A 19,725-nucleotide genomic window follows, 5' to 3' on the forward strand; every position below is an offset into this window, starting at 1 on the left:
TTCTGGGACTGTCACATACCTTGCTCTCTCCATTTGTACTATAAGGAAATAACACCACGTTTCTTATGGCTCAGTTTTCCTTTGGCCACCACATCATCAGTCTTGTGCCTGATTTTATACGTCGTCTATATTATGTCCCAACTTGCCTCCCCATTCCAAGCAAATCCATCTTGAACCTGTTGTCGGAACAGTCTTCCTATTGGATCATTAGTTCTTCCGAATTCCTTACATACAGTGTTGGGGAGAAGGTGGAATGCCTTTTCCCCACTTCTCTCTTTATACAGTGAGTTTAATAAACATAATGTTCATATGGAGTCTGCTGTTCCACCCCTTGTTCTTCCTCGTGCAGGTTGAATGAATAGCTCAGTTGGTGGATGACTGCTTTTGGTCCATGTTTCTCATTTGGGTGGAACTAGTCAAAGTTTGACAGGTTGAATGTGGGGGATTTATTATTCTCTCTTTACTTCTCCCCTTGACCAGAAGCAGAAACTTTGGTATCTGCTTTCCCTTCAGATAGGAAAGTAGCAAGCCCATTCAGGGGTCACATAAAGCTCTGTTGTCTAACCTATTGATAGTAAAAATATTTTTTTTCCTTCATCTGCTTTTTATCTTATTTCTCAAAAACCTAGGTTAAGAAATTGGGTGCCACTTTTTTGGCCCTTGCAACGCCCCCAAAGCTAAAACTTAGGCATAGGCCAGCATTTAAGACCTTCCATATCTGGATCTCAAAGTAGAGGAGAAGCTGGGGCTGTGCTGACTTGACCTCAGAGGATGGCTAAAACTTGTGAGGCCAAGGTAGCCGAGGGCAGTGGTTTTCAGCCATTTTTCCATACTAACACCTTCTTGTCAGCAACAGTGGTTCATTATTGCCACAGTTCTCAATCAGGAAGCAGTGCACACCCCTAGGGTGGCATCTCAGAATCTGTGGGGAAGATATGTTGATTAAACAATAAGAGGTGACTGTAACATGCCCCCGTGGGGGAGCCCTCTGCATTCTGCTGGCCCCGTGGGAAGCAATGACCTAGGCACTGATCCTCAGCTGTACACGTTCACAAGCTGAATTTTGTCAGCTCCTCCACTGATAATTGATCCCTAAGGTACAGAGTCATAGCTCACAGTCACAGGAGGCTGATTTATAATCTGGAATGTCGTTTAACCAATTTAAAATGGAAGATACAGCTTCCTAGCACTCGAACTACTCATGACCCCTTTTCAAACCACTCTCAATTAGTATCTACATGGCTGAAAATCAAATGAGTAACCAGCTATAAGAGGTTAAGAGAAAACTGGACTGATGAAAGACCTGGATTTCAACCCCAATCCTGCCACTGACTTTGATCTTGGGCAAGTCTAAGCCTTTCTGAATCAGTAACCTTGAGACAAGACAGCCTGCATCACAGAATTGTAAAATTGATTAGCACAATGGAAGCACTTTGTTCATAATCAGATGTTTTTCACGTCTAAGAAACTCACCAAAGCATAGATCCTTGTCAAGGACTTGCGCCTTTTCTATGTCTACCAACACAACCTTGCCCCATTGGAGAAAAATTTATTTGTAAACTTGCTGTGCAAGGCCACATAGTGTAATTAGTGCCAGATTCTTGCTCTCCCTCCTGCCTCCTTCCTGTAAGCACATCATACACTATCATATGTGTTGACTTAAAATCACACACATTCATCGTACACATTTTAGGTTGGCTGCCTCTTGGGACCAGCCTGCTTCTAGATAATACCAGAGTTTCCAGTTCAGTAGGTCTGGGGTAGGGCCCTGGGATTTATATTTCTAACCAGTACCCAAATGATGCTGATTTAGGGACTACACTTTGAGAAACTCTGATTGAGTTCAGATGATAATAAGCTTAGCTGATTCTAAGGAAAGCTGCTGCTTCCCTGCTACTGTCTTACTCTCACTTGAGTGCCTGTCCTTTCTTCCCTTGGGAGCTGCTTTAGGCATTTGCCTGAGCTGTTATCTCCCAGCTGTATAGACACTCATCTCTCTCTGACTGTACCACTGTCTTACTGCAGAATTTGAATTTTTAATATATAGATTTTTTTAAAAATTCAGTATCATTTGGAAACACTTACCTAATTGTCTTAAATGGAAATAGCAGGGAGTGGATGGCATCACTTCCAGAAAAGGAGTTAGACAACTGGCTTACGTGACTGAAAGCTTCTTGAGGGCTGTGTCTTACATTTTTACACTCAGGTTCTGGCACTGATTGCCCTGGCATTGTTCCACAGGATTTGTACACACTGACACGTTTAATCCACATAGCACTCCTGTAAATCTCTGTTTTACAGATGAAGGGCCTAGGCTCAGGGAAGTTGAGTGATTTGCCAAGTTCACACAGCTGAGATGTATGAAAGTCAGGATTTGACTCAGGCTGTTTGACACTAGAGTCTGAGCTTTAACCACTATGTTATGCCATGTAATAAGGTGCTCAGAAAGTTTATTCACTGTTCTGGAAGACTATATGCTTCCCACTTCATAGAAGAAAATTAAGTCAACAGGTATTTCTTCCACTATAAACTTATATATATTCATACTTTTCCCCACTTCCTGTCCTCTAGTCTCAAAAGTTTTCTCTCTCTCCCTGTTCAAGGCCAGTCCTCCCTTATGCCCCGACCCTGCCTATTTTTAAGCACTGTCTATATTATATAGACATTCAGAGATGAGTGCTATCATTTGTGGCTGGGTCAGGCTCTGAGAAGGTGGCAGCACTTGAGCCAGAAACAGCTTACGTCCAGAGGCAGGCAAAGGAGGAAGAGAGTCCTAACATTCGACTCCCAGGCCAGAGACTGGAGGGAAGCAACTGGAGTGTCTTTACTGATGCATCAAGTTTGAACAAGGGAATTGAAGATTCACCTAAAAAGTTAGTTAGGAAATATAAATACAGAGGGCCTGAGGGCTGATCTAAGGAATCCTGCCTTTATTCCATGGGCAAGTAGGACCCTGTACTGACAAGGGTGCTCAGTGATCTACAAAAACCTGGTGGCAGAACATCTGCTGCCTTGTAACCAGGATACACTAGGTGGGCAGACCAGTGGGACACCCACGAGGAAGACGAGAGCCCGATTTAGGGCGGTGGCACTGGAAGCTATAAGAAAATAGATGTGGTACTTGGCATATTTTACTAAATAATTTTTATATCTTTGAAAATGGACTACATCTTTCAGTTAATTGTATGTCTCAACTGGCAGCATTTCTCCTTTCTTGGCTTCCTCGTGGCTCAGAGGGTAAAGCATCTGCCTGTGATGCGGAAGACCCAGGTTTCATCCCTGGGTTGGGAAGATCCCCTGGAGTAGGAAATGGCAACACACTCCAGTATTCTTGCCTGGAGAATCCCATGGACAGAGGAGCCTGGTGGCCTACAGTCTATGGGGTCACAAAGAGGGCATATTTTACTAAATAAATTTTTTATCTTTGAAACTGGAATACATCTTTCAGTTAACTGTATGTCTCAACTGGCAGCAATTCTCCTTTCTTAACAACAGGTAAAAATCACTGTGTATCTTAAATCTGATGATGTCCTAGATTCAACGATTATAAGAACTGAAAATGAGTAAGAGATAAGGACTTTAAAGTCTAAGTTTTAAACCTGGGTGATTGAAAGAACTATATTAATTCTAACAAAAAAAGTAAGGGCATTTCCTTGACCCTATATAGAAGTCTAACCAAATCTTCTATTTGAGCAATGACCCATAGATGATAATGCTACTCACCTACCTTCCCCATCTGAACTTATTACTTAAAAGTAAGAGGAAATACTAATTAATGACAACTTTAATATGAACATGTGTTTGACTTTCAAGAAACTGTCATAATTTGGGGATTCCCTGGCAGTCCAGTGGTTAGGATTCTGCACTGCCAAGAGTGTGGGTTCAAACCCTGGTTGGGGAACTAAGATCCCACAAGCTATGTGGCACAGCCAAGAAAAAATAAAAACTACCATAATTTAAAAGGAAGAGGGAATTGTCATTGAAAGGAGTACGTGGTGCTTAGGGATGGATGGCATGTAGTTTCTGGATCCAGCTGATACTCAAACATACAAAGCAATGGATAACGTCAGTCATTTGAACAATCGGAACTTCTTCAAATACTGGCTCACTTCTTCCTTGGGGTAGGGACGGAGCGCAATGCAAGTGGGGATGTTCTCTGGCTGCTCCATCCACAGCTTGTGGTCAATGTTCTTCTGTTGCAGCGTCTCTGCCAGCAACTTTAAGGTGGTCTCATCCGGGGCCTGAAAGGAGCAGAACACAGGCTGAAAAGCCCACTTAGGAAGTGACAAAAAGCAAAAGCAAAAAAAAAAATATGAAGGGGTCTCCTCTTAACTGAAAGTGGAGTAACAGTTCTACCAAACAAGGCGCTGTAGAGAATGTCTCCAGAAGCAACAGCTTCATCACTCCATTTGCCATTCACTCTCTGAAGGGGTGGGAGTGGGGTAAGGTTTAATATTCCTATGTATAAAATGGAGCTTTTTCTCTCCCCTCCTGAGATGCTGAGGGAATGCGCTGTCAGTAATTATGCTCTATGCATTTTCTAGTTCTGGTGACTAAACAGCCATCACTAATTCCACAGCCAGCTCTGGCATTAACAGTTGACTACTGGAAGGCTTTCTAAAATCACATCACTTCCACCTCCCTCTTACTTCCACCCCAGTCCACACACACCAAGAAGGATTTTCTTACTGCTGGGATAGTTCCCCCTTGTTAACTCAATGGTGGGCAAATGATTCTTTAGTGTCCTTCTGAAATTGTTTCTCATCCTCTTATACGAATCCCATTACAGGAAATAGTAAAGCTATCACTCACTCAGAAAATAAAGATCGTTAGTGTGTTATGTTGCAGAAGGTGTGTGTGTGTGTGTGTGTATATACATAGCCTAGAAAGGCAGAAGCCACTAAGATAACTAGAGGTTTGTCTTATCAAAGTAGAGGATGCTGGGGTTGCTACTCTTAATCTATTGAGTCCTTTGGGCATGCTGAAGAATGCATTGACTTCCCTTCCTTCCTTTTTCAGCACCAGGAGCAGCATAGTAAACTTAGAGTGAGTTTAAACCCTTGCTCTACCACTTACTGGGCTTCTCTGGTGGCTCAGATGGTAAAGAATCTGCCTGCAATGCAGGAGACCTGAGTTTGATCCCTGGGTTGAGAAGATCTCCTGGAGAAGATAATGGCTGCCCACTCCAGTATTCTTGCCCAGAGAATTCCATGGACAGAGGAACCTGGTGAGCTACAGTCCATGGGGTCACAAAGAGTTGGACACAACTGAGCAACTAACACTTTAACTTTGCACCCCTTACTCATTGTGTGATCTCTGATAAGTTGTGTGGCTTAGCTGAACCTTTGTCTCCCCCCTGTAAAATGGGATGATAATGCTTCCTAGTAGTAATGAGATTCAGTGAAATTAGGCTCAGATCTGTGTCTGGAACACAGTAAGCTCTCAGTGAATGGAATTAATCATGGCATTGTCTTATATCTTATTGGTCTCTGTGGCTACAGGAGCACCTTTATTTAATCAGTGGTGTTTCCTAAGTCCCTTTCTTGAGTCACAGCTAACAAGAGACTCATGACATGTCTTTTAAATTCAGAGGAGTCACTTAATCTCTGGGCTTCAGATGTCTCATCTGAGAAAAGGGGTAAGTATTTTATCTGCTAAAAGCAAGAGAGAGGGAGATGTCCAAACCACATGATTTCTTGAAGTCTTCCTATAAAAGTCCAATAAAAAGAATCCAAAGGAAAGACTATCTATTTCTTTTCTTCCTTACAGATTCTCAGGACTTCTCCCTGCAGGTTACTATTTGATGTTTCAACACTCAACAGCAAGTTTTCTCTTGAAAAATAATGCTTTTGCCAGCTGGCCAAGAAGGAATTATCCCAACCCTCCACTTCAGTTATTAAGATAAATTTTATGAGAAGAAAGCTGCTTTAAAATGAAAGCAATCATTTTTTCATTATAAAATATGTGCTTAATGTAGAAAAGTAAAAACAGAGAGAAGCATTACTAAAAAAACCAAAATTCCACTATTTAATATTTGGATGTATTTACTTAGTTTTTCCTTTCATAATCTGGATCATTTTGTATGTAGAATATAGTTCAATGAGCACCACGTCATGAGCACTCTTCCACGCCAGCTAAATGTACTTCAAAAACACGACTTAGACTAGTTTCATAATAATCCATTATCAGGGCCGAAGTTTAGCCAACTCATCGTATTGGAAATTTAACGATTTCCACATTTTTTACCATTATAAAACGTCCCTATGACTATCTTTGTGCAAAGCTCTTTGGGTGCATCTTGTTATTTTCTTAAGATACATTTCTAGAGGCAGAATTGACAGAAGGTAAGGGTAAGATCTGTTTGGCCACCTGTAAAAAGAACCTTACCTCTGATGCTAGGTTCAAATCACACTAGGGTTCACATTTATTTTCAAATTTTGGGGTCAGACCCAGGTAAATGCTTCAGTTTGATTTCACTTGCAATAAGGAACCCTGAGTCTCTACCCTTCTGGATCGGTTTTCTGGAGAGGGATAAGGACTGTACTTTTCGGCACAGCCATTAAAAGGCCAGCACAGCACTCAGGTAGAAAGACAGGTAGAAAGACAGGTAGAAACCCCTCCGCCCTCACAGGCATCTATTTAAGAGGGACGCAAGTGAGACCGGAGGGGCGCGGAAAGCATTTATAACCGGCTGGGTGTCCACTCTTCACACCGTCAGGCCCCGCCCCGTCTAGGTAAGGCTCGCCAGGTAGTAGCTCAAGCCCCAGAACCGTTTCCACACACACACACACACGCCACACCCACCCCATGATGCTATGCGCCCCCCCCCCCCGCCAACATACACACACACTAATGCCACACCCACTCCATGATGTTAGGCGCCCACACCCACCCACCCACACACACACACACCCACACACACACTCTAATGCCACACCCACTCCGTGATGTTAGGCGCCCGGACTCAAAACTACACTCACTTCCGGCCCAACGTTCTCAAGGTCCCACCCCCTCTTCCTAGTGCCTCACCTCGAGGACCACCTTGCGCATGCGCTCTAGCTCACGGAGGTAAGCGGCTGTGTGCGGGTGGTCGCGGTGAAGGTGCAAGGCCGCGGTGGCTGCGTGACAGGCCTGTGCGACCACTGCGCCTGCTGGCCAGGAAAACGGAGGCTGTGATAGATCCTTTCGTAACACCAAGTACTGTACTAGGATCTGCGGCTCTCCGCCAGAGGCCGCCATCTTCCTGCTCAGCTGAAAGGCCGGGCCTATCCCGCGGTGCATGCCGGGATCAGGGAGGGGCCCTGAGCGCCGCCATGTTTTTGTACGGCGGGAGCGCAAAGCACGCTGGGACTCTTGGCTTGATTTTGAAGCCGAGGATGGCGGGAATTCTTGGCCCTGGCTAGAGTGAGCAAGAGGAGAGGTAATAAAGGGAAAGCCAGACCCAGTGGCGGACGGGGCTCTGACCAGGGTGGAAGGCTGAGAGGCCTCTTAACAGCCCTTTCCGTGTGCGAGGAAACCCAGAGAGGGGATCCAGAGGTGTGGTGCCGCGGCAGCGCACAGGGACCGGGAGGTAGACACCGACTCGCACCTGGGGATGGGCCGGGCGGGTCAGGGAAGGGGCATCCTAGCGAATACGCTTGGGGTGTCGGGGCTCAGGGGTGCGTGTCTGCGTTGTGTGGGCTGGCCCTGTGGGTTTGTCGTGAGTGTGAATACATTCTTGCCATTTTCTTTTGCCCGCAAGGATAACTCAATTACTGGTGCATGGACAACTTTTCTAGGAAGGCCTTTGAAAATCTGAGGAGGAGATGGAGCTGGCAAATACTTTAAGACAAGACGGCGAGTCTCACGGAGGTATTCAAAGGTTCACATTTAACTACTGCTCCTCAAAATAATTCTCAGGCTGAAAGCCCGTTTCTCCTCTAACCCGAAGTTTGGGAGTAGGATGGTGAACAAAACTAACACGGAAGACTTAAAGGCAGCTGAGATCATTGGAGCAGGAAAAATGGCTTTTATTTATAAGCTCTTTTCCCTTTTTCGACCAGTAGGTTGCATGCAATAGTATACTAAATGTTCGTATTCAGAGCTGCAGTTCTAGCCAGTGAGCCTTCTTTTCTTCTCAGAACTTTTGGGGGGCCATTTCCCGCATTACTCCAGTGGAAGGGGCCTTGCCAGGCAGTGACCGATGTTGGTTAGACCTGGGTTTGAGTCTGGCAGTGTCATTATAAATATTGTGGCCTTGGGCAAGTTACTTTACTTTTCTCTGCCTTGATTGCTTCATCTGAAAAAATGGAGGAAATAATATTGTGGTGGTGGTTGTGGAACTTAGGTAAGTAATTGTTTTGATGCTTTTCGTCGACGCATTTAGCAGATGCATAATGTATAGGAGATACAAACGCTTCAATTCTTTACATGCTTTGCAAGTAAAGGATCTAGTGTAAGTGTCTTAATATGTAGGAAATGTTCGCAGATGCTTCATTGCTGGAGTTGATTAGCATTTTAAAACTAGGACCTCAACTATATTGGTCTTTCGTCTCTTGGAAAGTGAGATTGCCAGAGTTTCTGTCCGTTGGTGAGCTTGTTTTCCTGTTTAATGACCAGTAATTTTGGTGGACAGTTCCTTTTAGTGTGTGCCTTTATAGTTCTATGCGCCTGATACTTTTCAGGGCTTCAGAATACTCACTCAAGTCTTTATGGATGTCTAAATCCAAACAGTTACACATTACCACTTTGGGAAAAGGTGTGTAAAACCCAATTAAAAAAAAAAACTTTTTCTGACCCTGTTTTCCTCTGGGTCACTATTATCACAGATAACTGAGATTAGCTATATTTAGATGATTCCCTTTTTGAACAGTGGCTTAGTAAGTAACCACTTGTATGTCAGTGTTCTGCCTAAGAGGTTGCTGACCATTGACTTCTGTTGTCAGCTCCTCTTGTTTTATAAATTGTTGGCAATTGTAGCCTACAGTTTAACTGACCACAAAGTTCTGGGGAGAGGGTCATGGTCTGTTCTTCCCTGCAGTGCTTCCTGTTCCTGGACTTAGAAATCCTTAACTTTGTTTGAAAGTTCTTTTTACTTCCCTCAGGTGTTTTAGCTTACTTGGAAAGACTAGAGACACAAGTGAGCAAATCCCATAAAAAATTGGAAGAGCCTCAGAATGCACAGGCTCTTGAAGCCAGGATTCATGAACTGAAACGTCTGCGAGATAAGCTGAGGGCTGAAGTGAAACAGCGTCAAGCCAGAGTGAGTAGAAGTGTGATCGATATTGGCAGGCTTTCCTGGAGTGTAAAAACCTAACATGATCTGGGATAAACAAATCTGAATAATATGTTTTACCTGTGGTCTTAACTGGAGCAATTTCAGTCCTTGATTCCTCAAGTAATCACACCTATAGAGTCAGCTGATATCAGTATCATCTAACAGTTGGCAGGCCTTACTGATGGGCCAGGTGAATTCATAATAGTATCTTAACCTGCCCTCATGGACATGAGCCTCTTACCTCAGTTTCAGCCGGACTTGAGTCATTAGTACTTTTGTCATTAATACCATCTTTCTAGAATCATCTTTCACCCAACTTGAAACTTCACAGTAAACCTTGACTCTTCCCTCTTTTAAGCTTTCTCTCTAGCCCAGATCCAGTTAGTAAAACCTGTCAAATTCTTTAGATTGTCTTTGTGCCCCCTTCCTCCACCTCCTCCTTACCATAGCTTGTGCATTATACACATGGGTCTTAATATTTACCAGGTTTTAGATGGTGTGATTATTGCAGTAGTCTGCTAGTTGGTTCTCTTCTAATATTTATATTTTCCAATAAACTTTGCACAGCCAAGAAAATGTTCATAAAATACTACATTTTTCATTAAATTACAAGTTTTCTTGCTCAGTCAACAAGCCTCCTCAGCCTGCCTTCTTTTTCTTCTCTTTCTCTTCCTTGTCTTCATTTCTTCTCTTTCTCCCTCTTCCCTTTCTTTTTTTAGTAAAGAGAAAATATGTATCTATATATTAATATAGATAGATAAATATGTGTATATAGTGCACAAATCTATAAAGATCCTTTTATAGAGATGCGCACACTCTGGTAAGTACCACACAAATCAAGGTGTAGACTTACCAGTACCTGAGAAGTCTCCCTCCTCCATCCTCCTAGTCATTTCCTTCAAGGTAACACTATTCTGGTTTCTGTTATCATACACTGGTTTTACTTGTTTCTGAGCTTTATATAATATAAATGAAAAAAGTATGAACTCTGTTGTGTCTCTCTTCTTTTGCGGATTGATTTGTCTGTGAGGTTCATCCATTTTGGTGCATGCTGTGTCCTTCTTAGCGACTGAACAGCAACAGTGTATGTACTTATTTTATTTGGTTGTGCTGAATCTTTTAGCTGTGGCATGTGAGATCTAGTTCCCTGACCAGGAATCGAATCAGGGACCCCTGTATTGAGAGAGCAAAGTCTTGGCCACTAGACCACTAGAGAAGTCCCCTGGTCATTCTTTTTTATTGCTATATAATTATTCCATTTCAGAAAATATCCCACAATTTATTTACTTATTGAACTGTTGGTGACATTTACGTTATTTGGGTTTTTCACTTTGTGGGTATTAAGAATAATGCAGTATTCTTGTTGCTGTCTTTTGATATAAAAATACATACTTTTCTGTTGAATTGATGGGTCACAGGGTACAAAGATTATCTTTAGTAAATACTGTCAAACAGAATTTGAGACTGATTGTACCAATTTTACATTACCAGCAACAGTATATAGGGTTTCCATTGTTTTGCATCTTTACCAAATACTCTCAGTTTTAAAAAATTATCATTCTAGTGAGAGTGTAATAGTAAGTCACTGTGAATTAATTTGAGTTCTTTTAATTAATGATTTTATACCTTTTTTGGACAGTTGAAAGTCTTGTGAAATGAACTTTTCAGAACTTTTGCAGAATTTTTATTGGGTCGTATATCTCTTATTAAATTGTAGAATTTTTTACACATTTTGGTTAGAAGTACCTTGTTGTGTATCTGTATTCCAAGTCTTCTTTCTTTTAAAGACTAACTTGCCTTTTCACTCTCCAGTGACATCTTGTGATGAGGAGAAAGTCTTCATTTTAATGAGGCTTGATTTAAGAATCTAACTTCATGTTTCCTTTGAATAAATATCTGCCTAACTTAAGAACACGAAGATGTTCATGTTTCTTTCTGAAAGTTTTTATTTTACTTTCAGAAATATAGTCCCTATGGATTGATTTTTGTGTAACATGGTGTGAAGTAGAAGTAATGTTCTTTTTTAAAAACATTATTTATTTTGCTGCACCAGGTCTTAGTTAATGGCACTCTGGATCTGTGGTTGTGGCTTGCAGTCTCTCAGTTGCAGCATATGGGATCTAGTTCCTGACCAGAGATCAAACCCAGGACCCGTGCGTTGGGAGTGCACAGGCCTAGCCACTGGACTATGAGGGAAATCCCTGAAGGTCACACTTGCTGGTTTTTTCCATATGGGTATGCAGTTCATTCAGTACCACTACTTGAAGGTCACTCTTTCCCCGTGGTATTGCAGTGGATCTTTGGGTCTGCTGCAGGCCCATCTTTGATTGTTCTGTTCCATTGGTCTGTTCGTCTTTGTGCAGGTACCAGAGGTTTATTACTGAAAAGTTTTGATTCCTATAGTTTAGGTCTTACTGTTCAGAATTATCTTGGCCATTCTTGTCCCCTCAAATTTCACATAAATTTGGGAATTGGCTGTCAGTTTCCAAAAAGAAACCTCCTTTAATTTTGATGAGAATTGCACTAAATCTATACATCCATTTGGAAAGAGTTGAAATCTTTATAGTATTGTGCCTTCCAGTCATTGTACATGGCATATATCTTCTAGTTTCTTGGGATGAATACTTAATTGTTTTTTAAGTCTTTTTTTTCTTCTGTATGTGTTTAAAGTTATAAATTTCCCTCTAAGCATACTGTCTTAATCCACATGGGCCACAATAACAAAAATACGTAAACTAGATGGCTTATAAGCAACAAATATTTATTTTTCACAGTTGTAGATGCTGGTAAGTTTAGGATTATGACACTGGCAAATGTAGTGTCTGAGGACTTATTGCCTCTTTTTAGAAGAATCTTTTATTTTTGGTTGCACTGGGTCTTTGTTGCTGCGGTGCACGGACTTGTGGTGACTTCTTTTGTAGTCATGGCACGCGGGCTCCAGAGCATGGGCTTTGGTAGTTGTGGTACTTGGGCTTAGTTGCTCTGTGGCATGTGGGATCTACCCAGACCAGGGATTGAACATGCATCCCCTGCATTGGCAGGTGGATTCTTAACCAGTGGACCACCAGGGGAGTCCCTCTTACTGCTGCTTTGATTATGGTCTTCTCACTGTAACGTCACACGGCATAAGGGGCAAGCTAGTTCTTTGGCATCTCATTTATAAGGACACTAATTCCAGACACTATAAGGACACTAATGAAGGCTCTCCAGTTATGACCTAATCACCTCCCAAAGCCCCCACCTCCAAATACCATCACACTGGGCATTAGATTTCAGCATGAAGTTTGAGGGACACAATTATTCATAGCACATGGCTTTAGCTATATCTTGCAAGTTTTGATATGTTTTCATTATCATTTCAATTCAAAATATTTTTGATTTCCATTGTGATCTCTCCTTTGTCCCATCGGTTTAAGAAGTATATTGCGTAATATCTAAAAATTGGATTTGTTAGTAATTTTTTTAGTTATTGATATGTAGCTTAATTCCACTATGATGGAAGAATATGACCCAGCATGTGGTGAATTTTGATAATGTTCCATGTTCATTAAATGTGGATTTTACATTTTTGGGTACTGTATTCTCTCTATATATCAAATAGACCAATGTGTTCATCGTGATGTTCATTTCTTCACTATTTTACTTGTCAACTTATTAGTTACTGGGATAAATGTGTTGAGCTCCCATTATGATTGTGGATTTATACATTTTTTCCCCTTTCATTCAGTTTTGTTTTATGTTCCTGGTTGGTAAGCCTTTTATTTTTATGCAGCAACCTTTTATCATTATCAGCTATCCCTGATAGCTCAGTTGGTAAAGAATCCGCCTGCACTGCTGGAGATTCCAGTTTGATTCCTGGGTCAGGAAGATCTGCTGGAGAAGGGATATGCTACCTACTCCAGTATTCTTAGGCTTCCCTGGCGGCTCACCTGGTAAAGAATCCACCTGCAATGCAGGAGACCTGGGTTCGATCCCTGGCTTGGGAAGATCCTCTGGAAAAGGGAATGGCTATCCACTCCAGTATTCAGACCTGGAGAATTCCATGGATTGTATAGTCCATGGGGTTGCAGAGTCAGAAATGATTGAGCAACTTTGACTTTATCATTATGCAGTGTTCCCTTTTATTTTAGTTAAACTTCTTGCCCTAAAACCAACTTTGTCAAGTAAAACTTCAACAGTTCTTATTTTTGTAAGTAGCATATAGTTGGAGAAGGCAATGGCACCCCGCTCCAGTACTCTTGCCTGGAAAATCCCATGGACGGCGGAGCCTGGTAGGCTGCAGTCCATGGGATTGCAAAGAGTCGGACACGACTGAGCGACTTCATTTTCCCTTTTCACTTTCATGCATTGGAGAAGGAAATGGCAACTCACTCCAGTGTTCTTGCCTGGAGAATCCCAGGGATGGTGGAGCCTGATGGGGCTGCCGTCTGTGGGGTCGCACAGAGTCGGACATGACTGAATCGACTTGACGACTTAGCAGCAGCAGCAGCATATAATTAGTTTTAATCCAGCCTGGCTGTCTTTGTCTTTTAATTTTTTAGTCTGTGAACTTTTAATGATTCCTAACATATCTAGAAGAACTTCCCTGTAGCCCAAACGGTAAAGAATCTGCCTGCAATATAGGAGATTAGGGTTCCATCCTTGGGTTGGGAAGATCCTCTGGTGAAGGGAATGGCAATCCACTCGTGTTCTTGCCTGGAGAATCCCATGGACAGAGAAGCCTGGCGGGCTGCAGTCCATGGGGTCGCAAAGAGTTGGACACAGCTGAGCAACTAAAGCATATAAAGCAGTATATCTAGATCTCCGTCTACCATGTTACTATTTTATTTGTTCTTTCTCTTCTTTCTTGCTACTTTTTGGATATTATTCTGCTTTTCCATTAGCTTGTTAATTATATGACTTTTAGCACTTTTTTAGTGATTATCCTTGAGAAAACAGGCTTGTTTTTCTTACTAGAATATACTTTAGATTAGTACCTTTACCACTTCATAGATAATTATAGAACCTAACATCTTTTCTTTCCCACACATGCAACCTTTCATGTTATTGTTGTATGTAAATTCTACATGTATTAAACTCTGTGAAACACTTCATTGTACAGTCATTGTGCCTATAAAGTTATATACCTATTTACCCTTTTCAGTGCTCTTTAGTACTGCATTTCCATATTTTCATCTGGGATTATTTTTCTTCAGTTTAAGTAGCTCCTTTTGATTCTATTATCAGTGTTGGTTTGCTGAAAATGAAAATTCTCTATTTTTGTCTGTCTGAAAGCACCCTTCTTTCACTATATTTTTCATGTTTAAATGGGTATTTTTGCTGGGTATTCAGATTATAGGTTGAAATTTATTTCCTTTCACACTTTAAATACATTTGTTCATTGTCTTCTGGTTCCATGGTTTCTTTCAGGTGTTAGTCTTACTGTTTGAATATAATGTGTCTTTTTTCCTCTGGCTGCTTTTAAGATTCTGTCCTTGGGTTTTAGCAGTTTCACATCATCATGTAGCTAGGATTGGTTTCCTTTCTTTATCCTGCTTTGTGTTATAGCACGCCTTAATCACTTGCAGTTTTCATTTGTTCGGAAAATTTGCCCAGTATCTGTCTCTTCAAGTAATGTATCTGTCTTGTTCTTTTTCTTTATTTCTGGAGTTTCCATGTGTGGAGTTTTTGTTTTTACTGTGATCTGTCTTATATCTTTACTCTGTTTTAATCTAGCTATGAAAATATAACTATTTTCCACTTTTCTTTTGTGTCTGGTCAGCTTTTAAACCCGTTGAATTCCTGATTTCTGTTACTGTATTTTTTGGATTCAGGATTTTCATCTGATTCTTTTTAATAGATTCCAGGCCTTTGGTATGAATTTTCCATCCTTTAATTTGTGTTAATGACTATGTCTGATAATAACTCAAATAGCTGAATCCCCTCAGATCTGCTTCTGTTGTCTTCTTTTTCCTTCTGGTTTTCAGTCATGTGTTCCTCTTTCCTGCTATGCTTGGTAATTTTTCTTTTTGATTCAATGATGGGTAGTGTTTGGAAAAAATAGGGATTCTGAACTATGCTGTCTTCTTCCAGAAAGAATTTCAGTTTTTTTCTGACAGGCAGATAGTGTATGGGCACATCACTATCAACCAGCTGAGGTCATCTGTCGTCTGTTTCTGGTTTGCCCTCATTCGTAGAGTGTAGTCCTTTGTGGAGGCCTTACTTGAAAGCTTGGGTGTGCTAGGACAGATGTGTCAAGATCCATCTTCTTTGGCAGGCTCTGACTTCCACAGTCTGCTTAGCTTTTTAATTTTCACCAGCTTCTTTCTGTTATGCCTGGAGGACAAGTGGCATGCAGCCTGTTGGGTTCCCATTTCTCTGTCTTGGCCCATAGGAAGTCTGCTCTGGTAACCTCAATCTCCAGTTTCTGTTGCCCTGGCACTGTGGAGACTGCTGCAGAATCTAGCTTGCAGCTTTCTATTTGGCCTGTATGCCGTGTGATAAAAATCAACAAGACTATGAAGGGGGAAACCCAGCTAACTTCCGCATTTATCTTTAGTCTTCAGTCTGGCTATTTTGGTGGTTTTCTGATGCCTTCGGGCCATTTTCTGTTTGTTTACTAGCATAATTGCTTATTTCTTTTTGGTATTTCATCAGCTTGTGTAGTTGTCTCAGGAGTTAGTCTGATAGCATCTACTGGATTGTAGCTCACAGTGTGCAACTTACAATCAGTATTTGTCATCCTGGCACTTGAAAGCCTGCACAGTCTGACCCAGCTTTACCAGCTTTGCCTCTTTACAGCTGTTTTTTCCTTACCCTAGGCTTTCCTTACCTCCTTTTCTTTCTCCTCTCACAAGACTCTATACTGCAGCCATGTTCTTCAGGCCGGCACAGTTTCTACTTCTGATTCCTGGTACTGTATATAACCCACAAGATTCTTCCTCTACTGTGAATTCATAGCACCAGCTGGCTGGCCACAGTAGCATTTCTTGATTCATAACATAATAAAAACAAATTCTCTGCATGTACATTTTTCCCATGTAGGTGAGGGCATGGGACTTTTATTACGCCTCTGTACCCAGATTGATCTGCCACATGTCTTGCAGGTTAAAGCATCTACTGCCAATGTAGAACCTGACCAAACATTAGAGATTAGTGAGCAAGAAATTTTGGAGAGAAAACAGGAAAATATGAAAGCCATTCTACAGGCATATCGTTTTACAGGTATAATTTTTTTCTGACCTGTTTCAGTCTGAGTCTCCTGTCTGGTGAGATAGTTTGCAAGATGTATTATTAGTCCTGGACCTATTTCATTAACACTGAATTTTGCCCCCCACCCCCAACATACACTTGGAGAACTGGCATGTCATTCATAGGCAGCTTTACCTGCAAAGTTGGCCCCTGTGCAGCAGCCGATTGGTTGGTGACTGGCTTAGACTATTCATTGTAGTGATCCAACATGTGCTAGACCGTGTGCCAGGACTTCCTTTACAGCTGGTTTGCTTGATGCCACTGTTCAAATAGTCTGAACCCCTCAAGTCTCTGTTTCACCACTAAAATGAGGACTTAGCTATTATCTGTATCGTAAGAGGATTGTGAGAAGACCTGGGTACTACCGTAAGTTACTTGACATTTGGGGAGAAAAGGAGCCATAGGTAAATAGAAAATTTCAAAATCTTTTCTTCAGTAATTTGATAACTTAGAATGTTCTTTTCCCCCCACCATTCTGTGGTTTTAGAACACAAACTCAAAGTGAGTCAAAGTCAGAAGAAAGTCTAGACATTCATTCAGTGAGCATTTGAGCCCATGGTGTGTGTACTGGGCGGAGCTGAGGGGCGTGGGATGCACAGATGAAGCCTTTGCCTCACGTCCCTTAAGGCACTGTCTTACTTGTCCCAGGGATCAGCGGGAAGCTGACCAGCCGAGGAGTATGTGTCTGCATCAGCACTGCTTTTGAGGGGAACCTGCTGGATTCCTACTTTGTGGATCTTGTCATGGAGAAACCACTTTGGATACATCACCATTCGGTGCCAGTCTTCATTCCCCTAGAAGAGATATCTGCAAAATACCTACAGACTAATACTCAGCACTTCCTGTTTGTTCTCTGCGAATACCTAAATGCTTACTCGGGGAGGAAGTACCAGGCAGATCGACTTCAGGTATCTGTGATCTTATAAAACATTTTGTGAGCCCAGATAGACTTGAAAGAAAGGGACATATTCTTTTGTACTTTAGAATAGTTCATAACTCCAAGCCAGAGGTTTGACTGTTGTCGTCCTAATGCTCATTTTTATTTACATACAAGCTGTTTTCCACCTCCTCTTCTGTTGAAACTCTGGATGGTGTTGAGCATGGGTACTGGTGAAGTGATTATTTACTCATGAATGGTGATTCTCAGGCTTTTATACTTGACCCTTCCTTCCTCTCACAAAGTCGTAGGGTACAGTTGCTTTATTTTTAATTCAGTGGAGGCCCAGTAGATGACCTGCTTTGTGCCAGCTGTCTTTGCTGAGCCTTGGGAATAGGTGCAAGCAGAATAATGGTTTCTGAAAATGCCATAGAGGAAAGCTGTCCATCTTTACCTAAGCTCAGCCTTACATTCTTAGAGTTGTAACTGAGCTAGGGTTGCAGTAAAAAGGGGGGGAAAAAAAAAGGAAATGAATGAAAGCAGGAAATAAGTGACTCTTAACATTTCTCTGTGCATTTGGAATGACTGAAGCTTCTGGTTATCAGTTAGATACTGACATGTGAATATAGACATGAAGCATTTCAGCCAAACGTGTGACGTCCCCTGAGTTCTTAGCAGAAATACTGTCTCCCCAGCCTCTGGCCATTGACTTAGTAAGTGCTTCTTACAGGCCTTCTAGGCTGCTGCCAACTCTTAATTATCTTATACATCTCTGTCATTTGTCCTTTTTTCAGGCCTTTCTCTATCCTTCATTTATTTCTGAGATTTAATTAATGGGCCCTGTTTTTGGCAGACATGTTTGATGCATCATAGCCACTTACTGCCTTGGAGCTGTAACTGTCGTATACTTTGTGTCTCTTTTGATCCCCATCCCCATTAGAGTGACTTTGCAGCCTTTCTTGTGGGGCCCTTGCAGAGAAACTCATTGTGCAACTTGCTGTCATTTACTTACAAAGTGAAGCTGGAAGGTCAGTCCTTCCCCTTCTGTGCTAGACTGCTGTATAAGGACCTCACCACAACCCTTCCAACTGATGTCACTGTTGCTTCTCAAGGTAAGAGGAAGGATGCCTCCAGGAAGAAATTATAATATGCTCTGTGTTATTCACGTGATTGAAACAGTGAAATAGTGAGACTATATCAGCTGGTCCTGTTGAGATACTATCTGCTGTTTCTGTACTGTGAACAGAAAAATACAGTCAGCAAGATACCAAGAATATCTGCCCTATTTCTGTCAGTTTTCCTCTCCTCTTTGTTAAGTATTAAAGATAATTATCCAACTTTTTCTTCTCCTTTGCTCAGTCCACCACCACCAGAGTTCTTCCAGGTTATGATTTGTTTTCATTGGAAACCCCTCTTAGACTGGTGATGAGGTTGCATCATAGGGTCACTGTGGTGGCGAAAGCTGAGACTCGCTTCACTGTGAAGCTAAATAGATGTGACAAGTCGGCATACCCTTAGCTCTGCAGAGACCAGTCTCTGAATGGGAATTTTTCAGTGATGGCTGAGACTTTTGTTCTTAAACGCAACACAATGGACAGTAACGAGAAAAAGGATAAAATGTTTTTAGAGGCAGGTTTCACATCATAGGTTTTTAGATTTCTCTGGGCAGAGTCTGTGTTTCTGGTCTCAAAATTTCACTGGACCAATAAGGGGCAAGGCTGTCTCAGCTCCAGACCAAAAACAAAAAAAAATGCTCCATTGGTCCCAAAATATTAGCGCTATGAGATTGACAGATCCTGTCTTTTTTTTTTTTTCAGGGACAGAAGCATTACCCAGAATGTGGGAAGAACAGCGAGCAGCCCACGAAAACCTGTTTTTTACGAAGCCCCTACATCAGGTGTTTACTTCATTTGCAAAAAAAGGAGAAAAGCTGGATATGAGCCTGGTCTCCTAGAATATTTTCTTTGGGGACACATCAGAAGTGAGTAAACAAGTACTGACCACACTTGCGGGCAAGGTCCTGGGAACTGAAAACTGTTGAAAGGCTCAGACTCCTTTCCTGGGGGCCATCCCTGGAGTGAGAACAGACACCCACCTTATCAGGATGGTCAAGGGCAAGTTTCAGGCTATTGACCCTGGCATTTTTCGACAGGTCTCCAAAATTGCCTGGTCACTTGCTCCAGTGCTCAAAATCATCTCTTCTTTTTGAGATATTAATCACACATTTTAGCTGAAAATGACATTTTTTTACAGAAGGCATTTTGTGAGAGAGGGAGTATTACCATTTAATTATGTAGCTTTTATGAAACCTTCAGCTAACTTTGTCTCACTCTCCTGTCTGTGACTTTTGAGAAGAAAGTTC

At 41.8% G+C, this 19,725-nt stretch overlaps 2 protein-coding genes across 2 annotated transcripts; one reads left to right on the forward strand and one right to left on the reverse strand.

Annotated features, from left to right (window-relative positions):
• Nucleotides 1-3,841: 3,841 nt before the first annotated feature.
• Nucleotides 3,842-7,281, reverse strand: PTRHD1 (peptidyl-tRNA hydrolase domain containing 1). The gene is made up of 2 exons (XM_068983237.1): nucleotides 7,030-7,281; nucleotides 3,842-4,241 (listed from the first exon to the last, which is right to left on the reverse strand). Exons 1-2 carry the CDS (start codon nucleotides 7,279-7,281, stop codon nucleotides 4,071-4,073), a joined length of 423 nt encoding a protein of 140 aa, XP_068839338.1. The 3' UTR covers nucleotides 3,842-4,070.
• A 524-nt stretch (nucleotides 7,282-7,805) lies between these two features.
• Nucleotides 7,806-19,317, forward strand: CENPO (centromere protein O). Its single transcript, XM_068987541.1, has 6 exons — nucleotides 7,806-7,851; nucleotides 9,084-9,241; nucleotides 16,342-16,459; nucleotides 17,135-17,394; nucleotides 18,304-18,475; nucleotides 19,181-19,317. The coding sequence occupies exons 1-6, from the start codon at nucleotides 7,806-7,808 to the stop codon at nucleotides 19,315-19,317; spliced, it is 891 nt and encodes a 296-aa protein (XP_068843642.1).
• The last annotated feature ends 408 nt before the right edge of the window (nucleotides 19,318-19,725 follow it).

This window comes from Capricornis sumatraensis, chromosome 1 (genome assembly GCF_032405125.1).
Source record: "Capricornis sumatraensis isolate serow.1 chromosome 1, serow.2, whole genome shotgun sequence".
Taxonomy (NCBI): domain Eukaryota; kingdom Metazoa; phylum Chordata; class Mammalia; order Artiodactyla; family Bovidae; genus Capricornis; species Capricornis sumatraensis.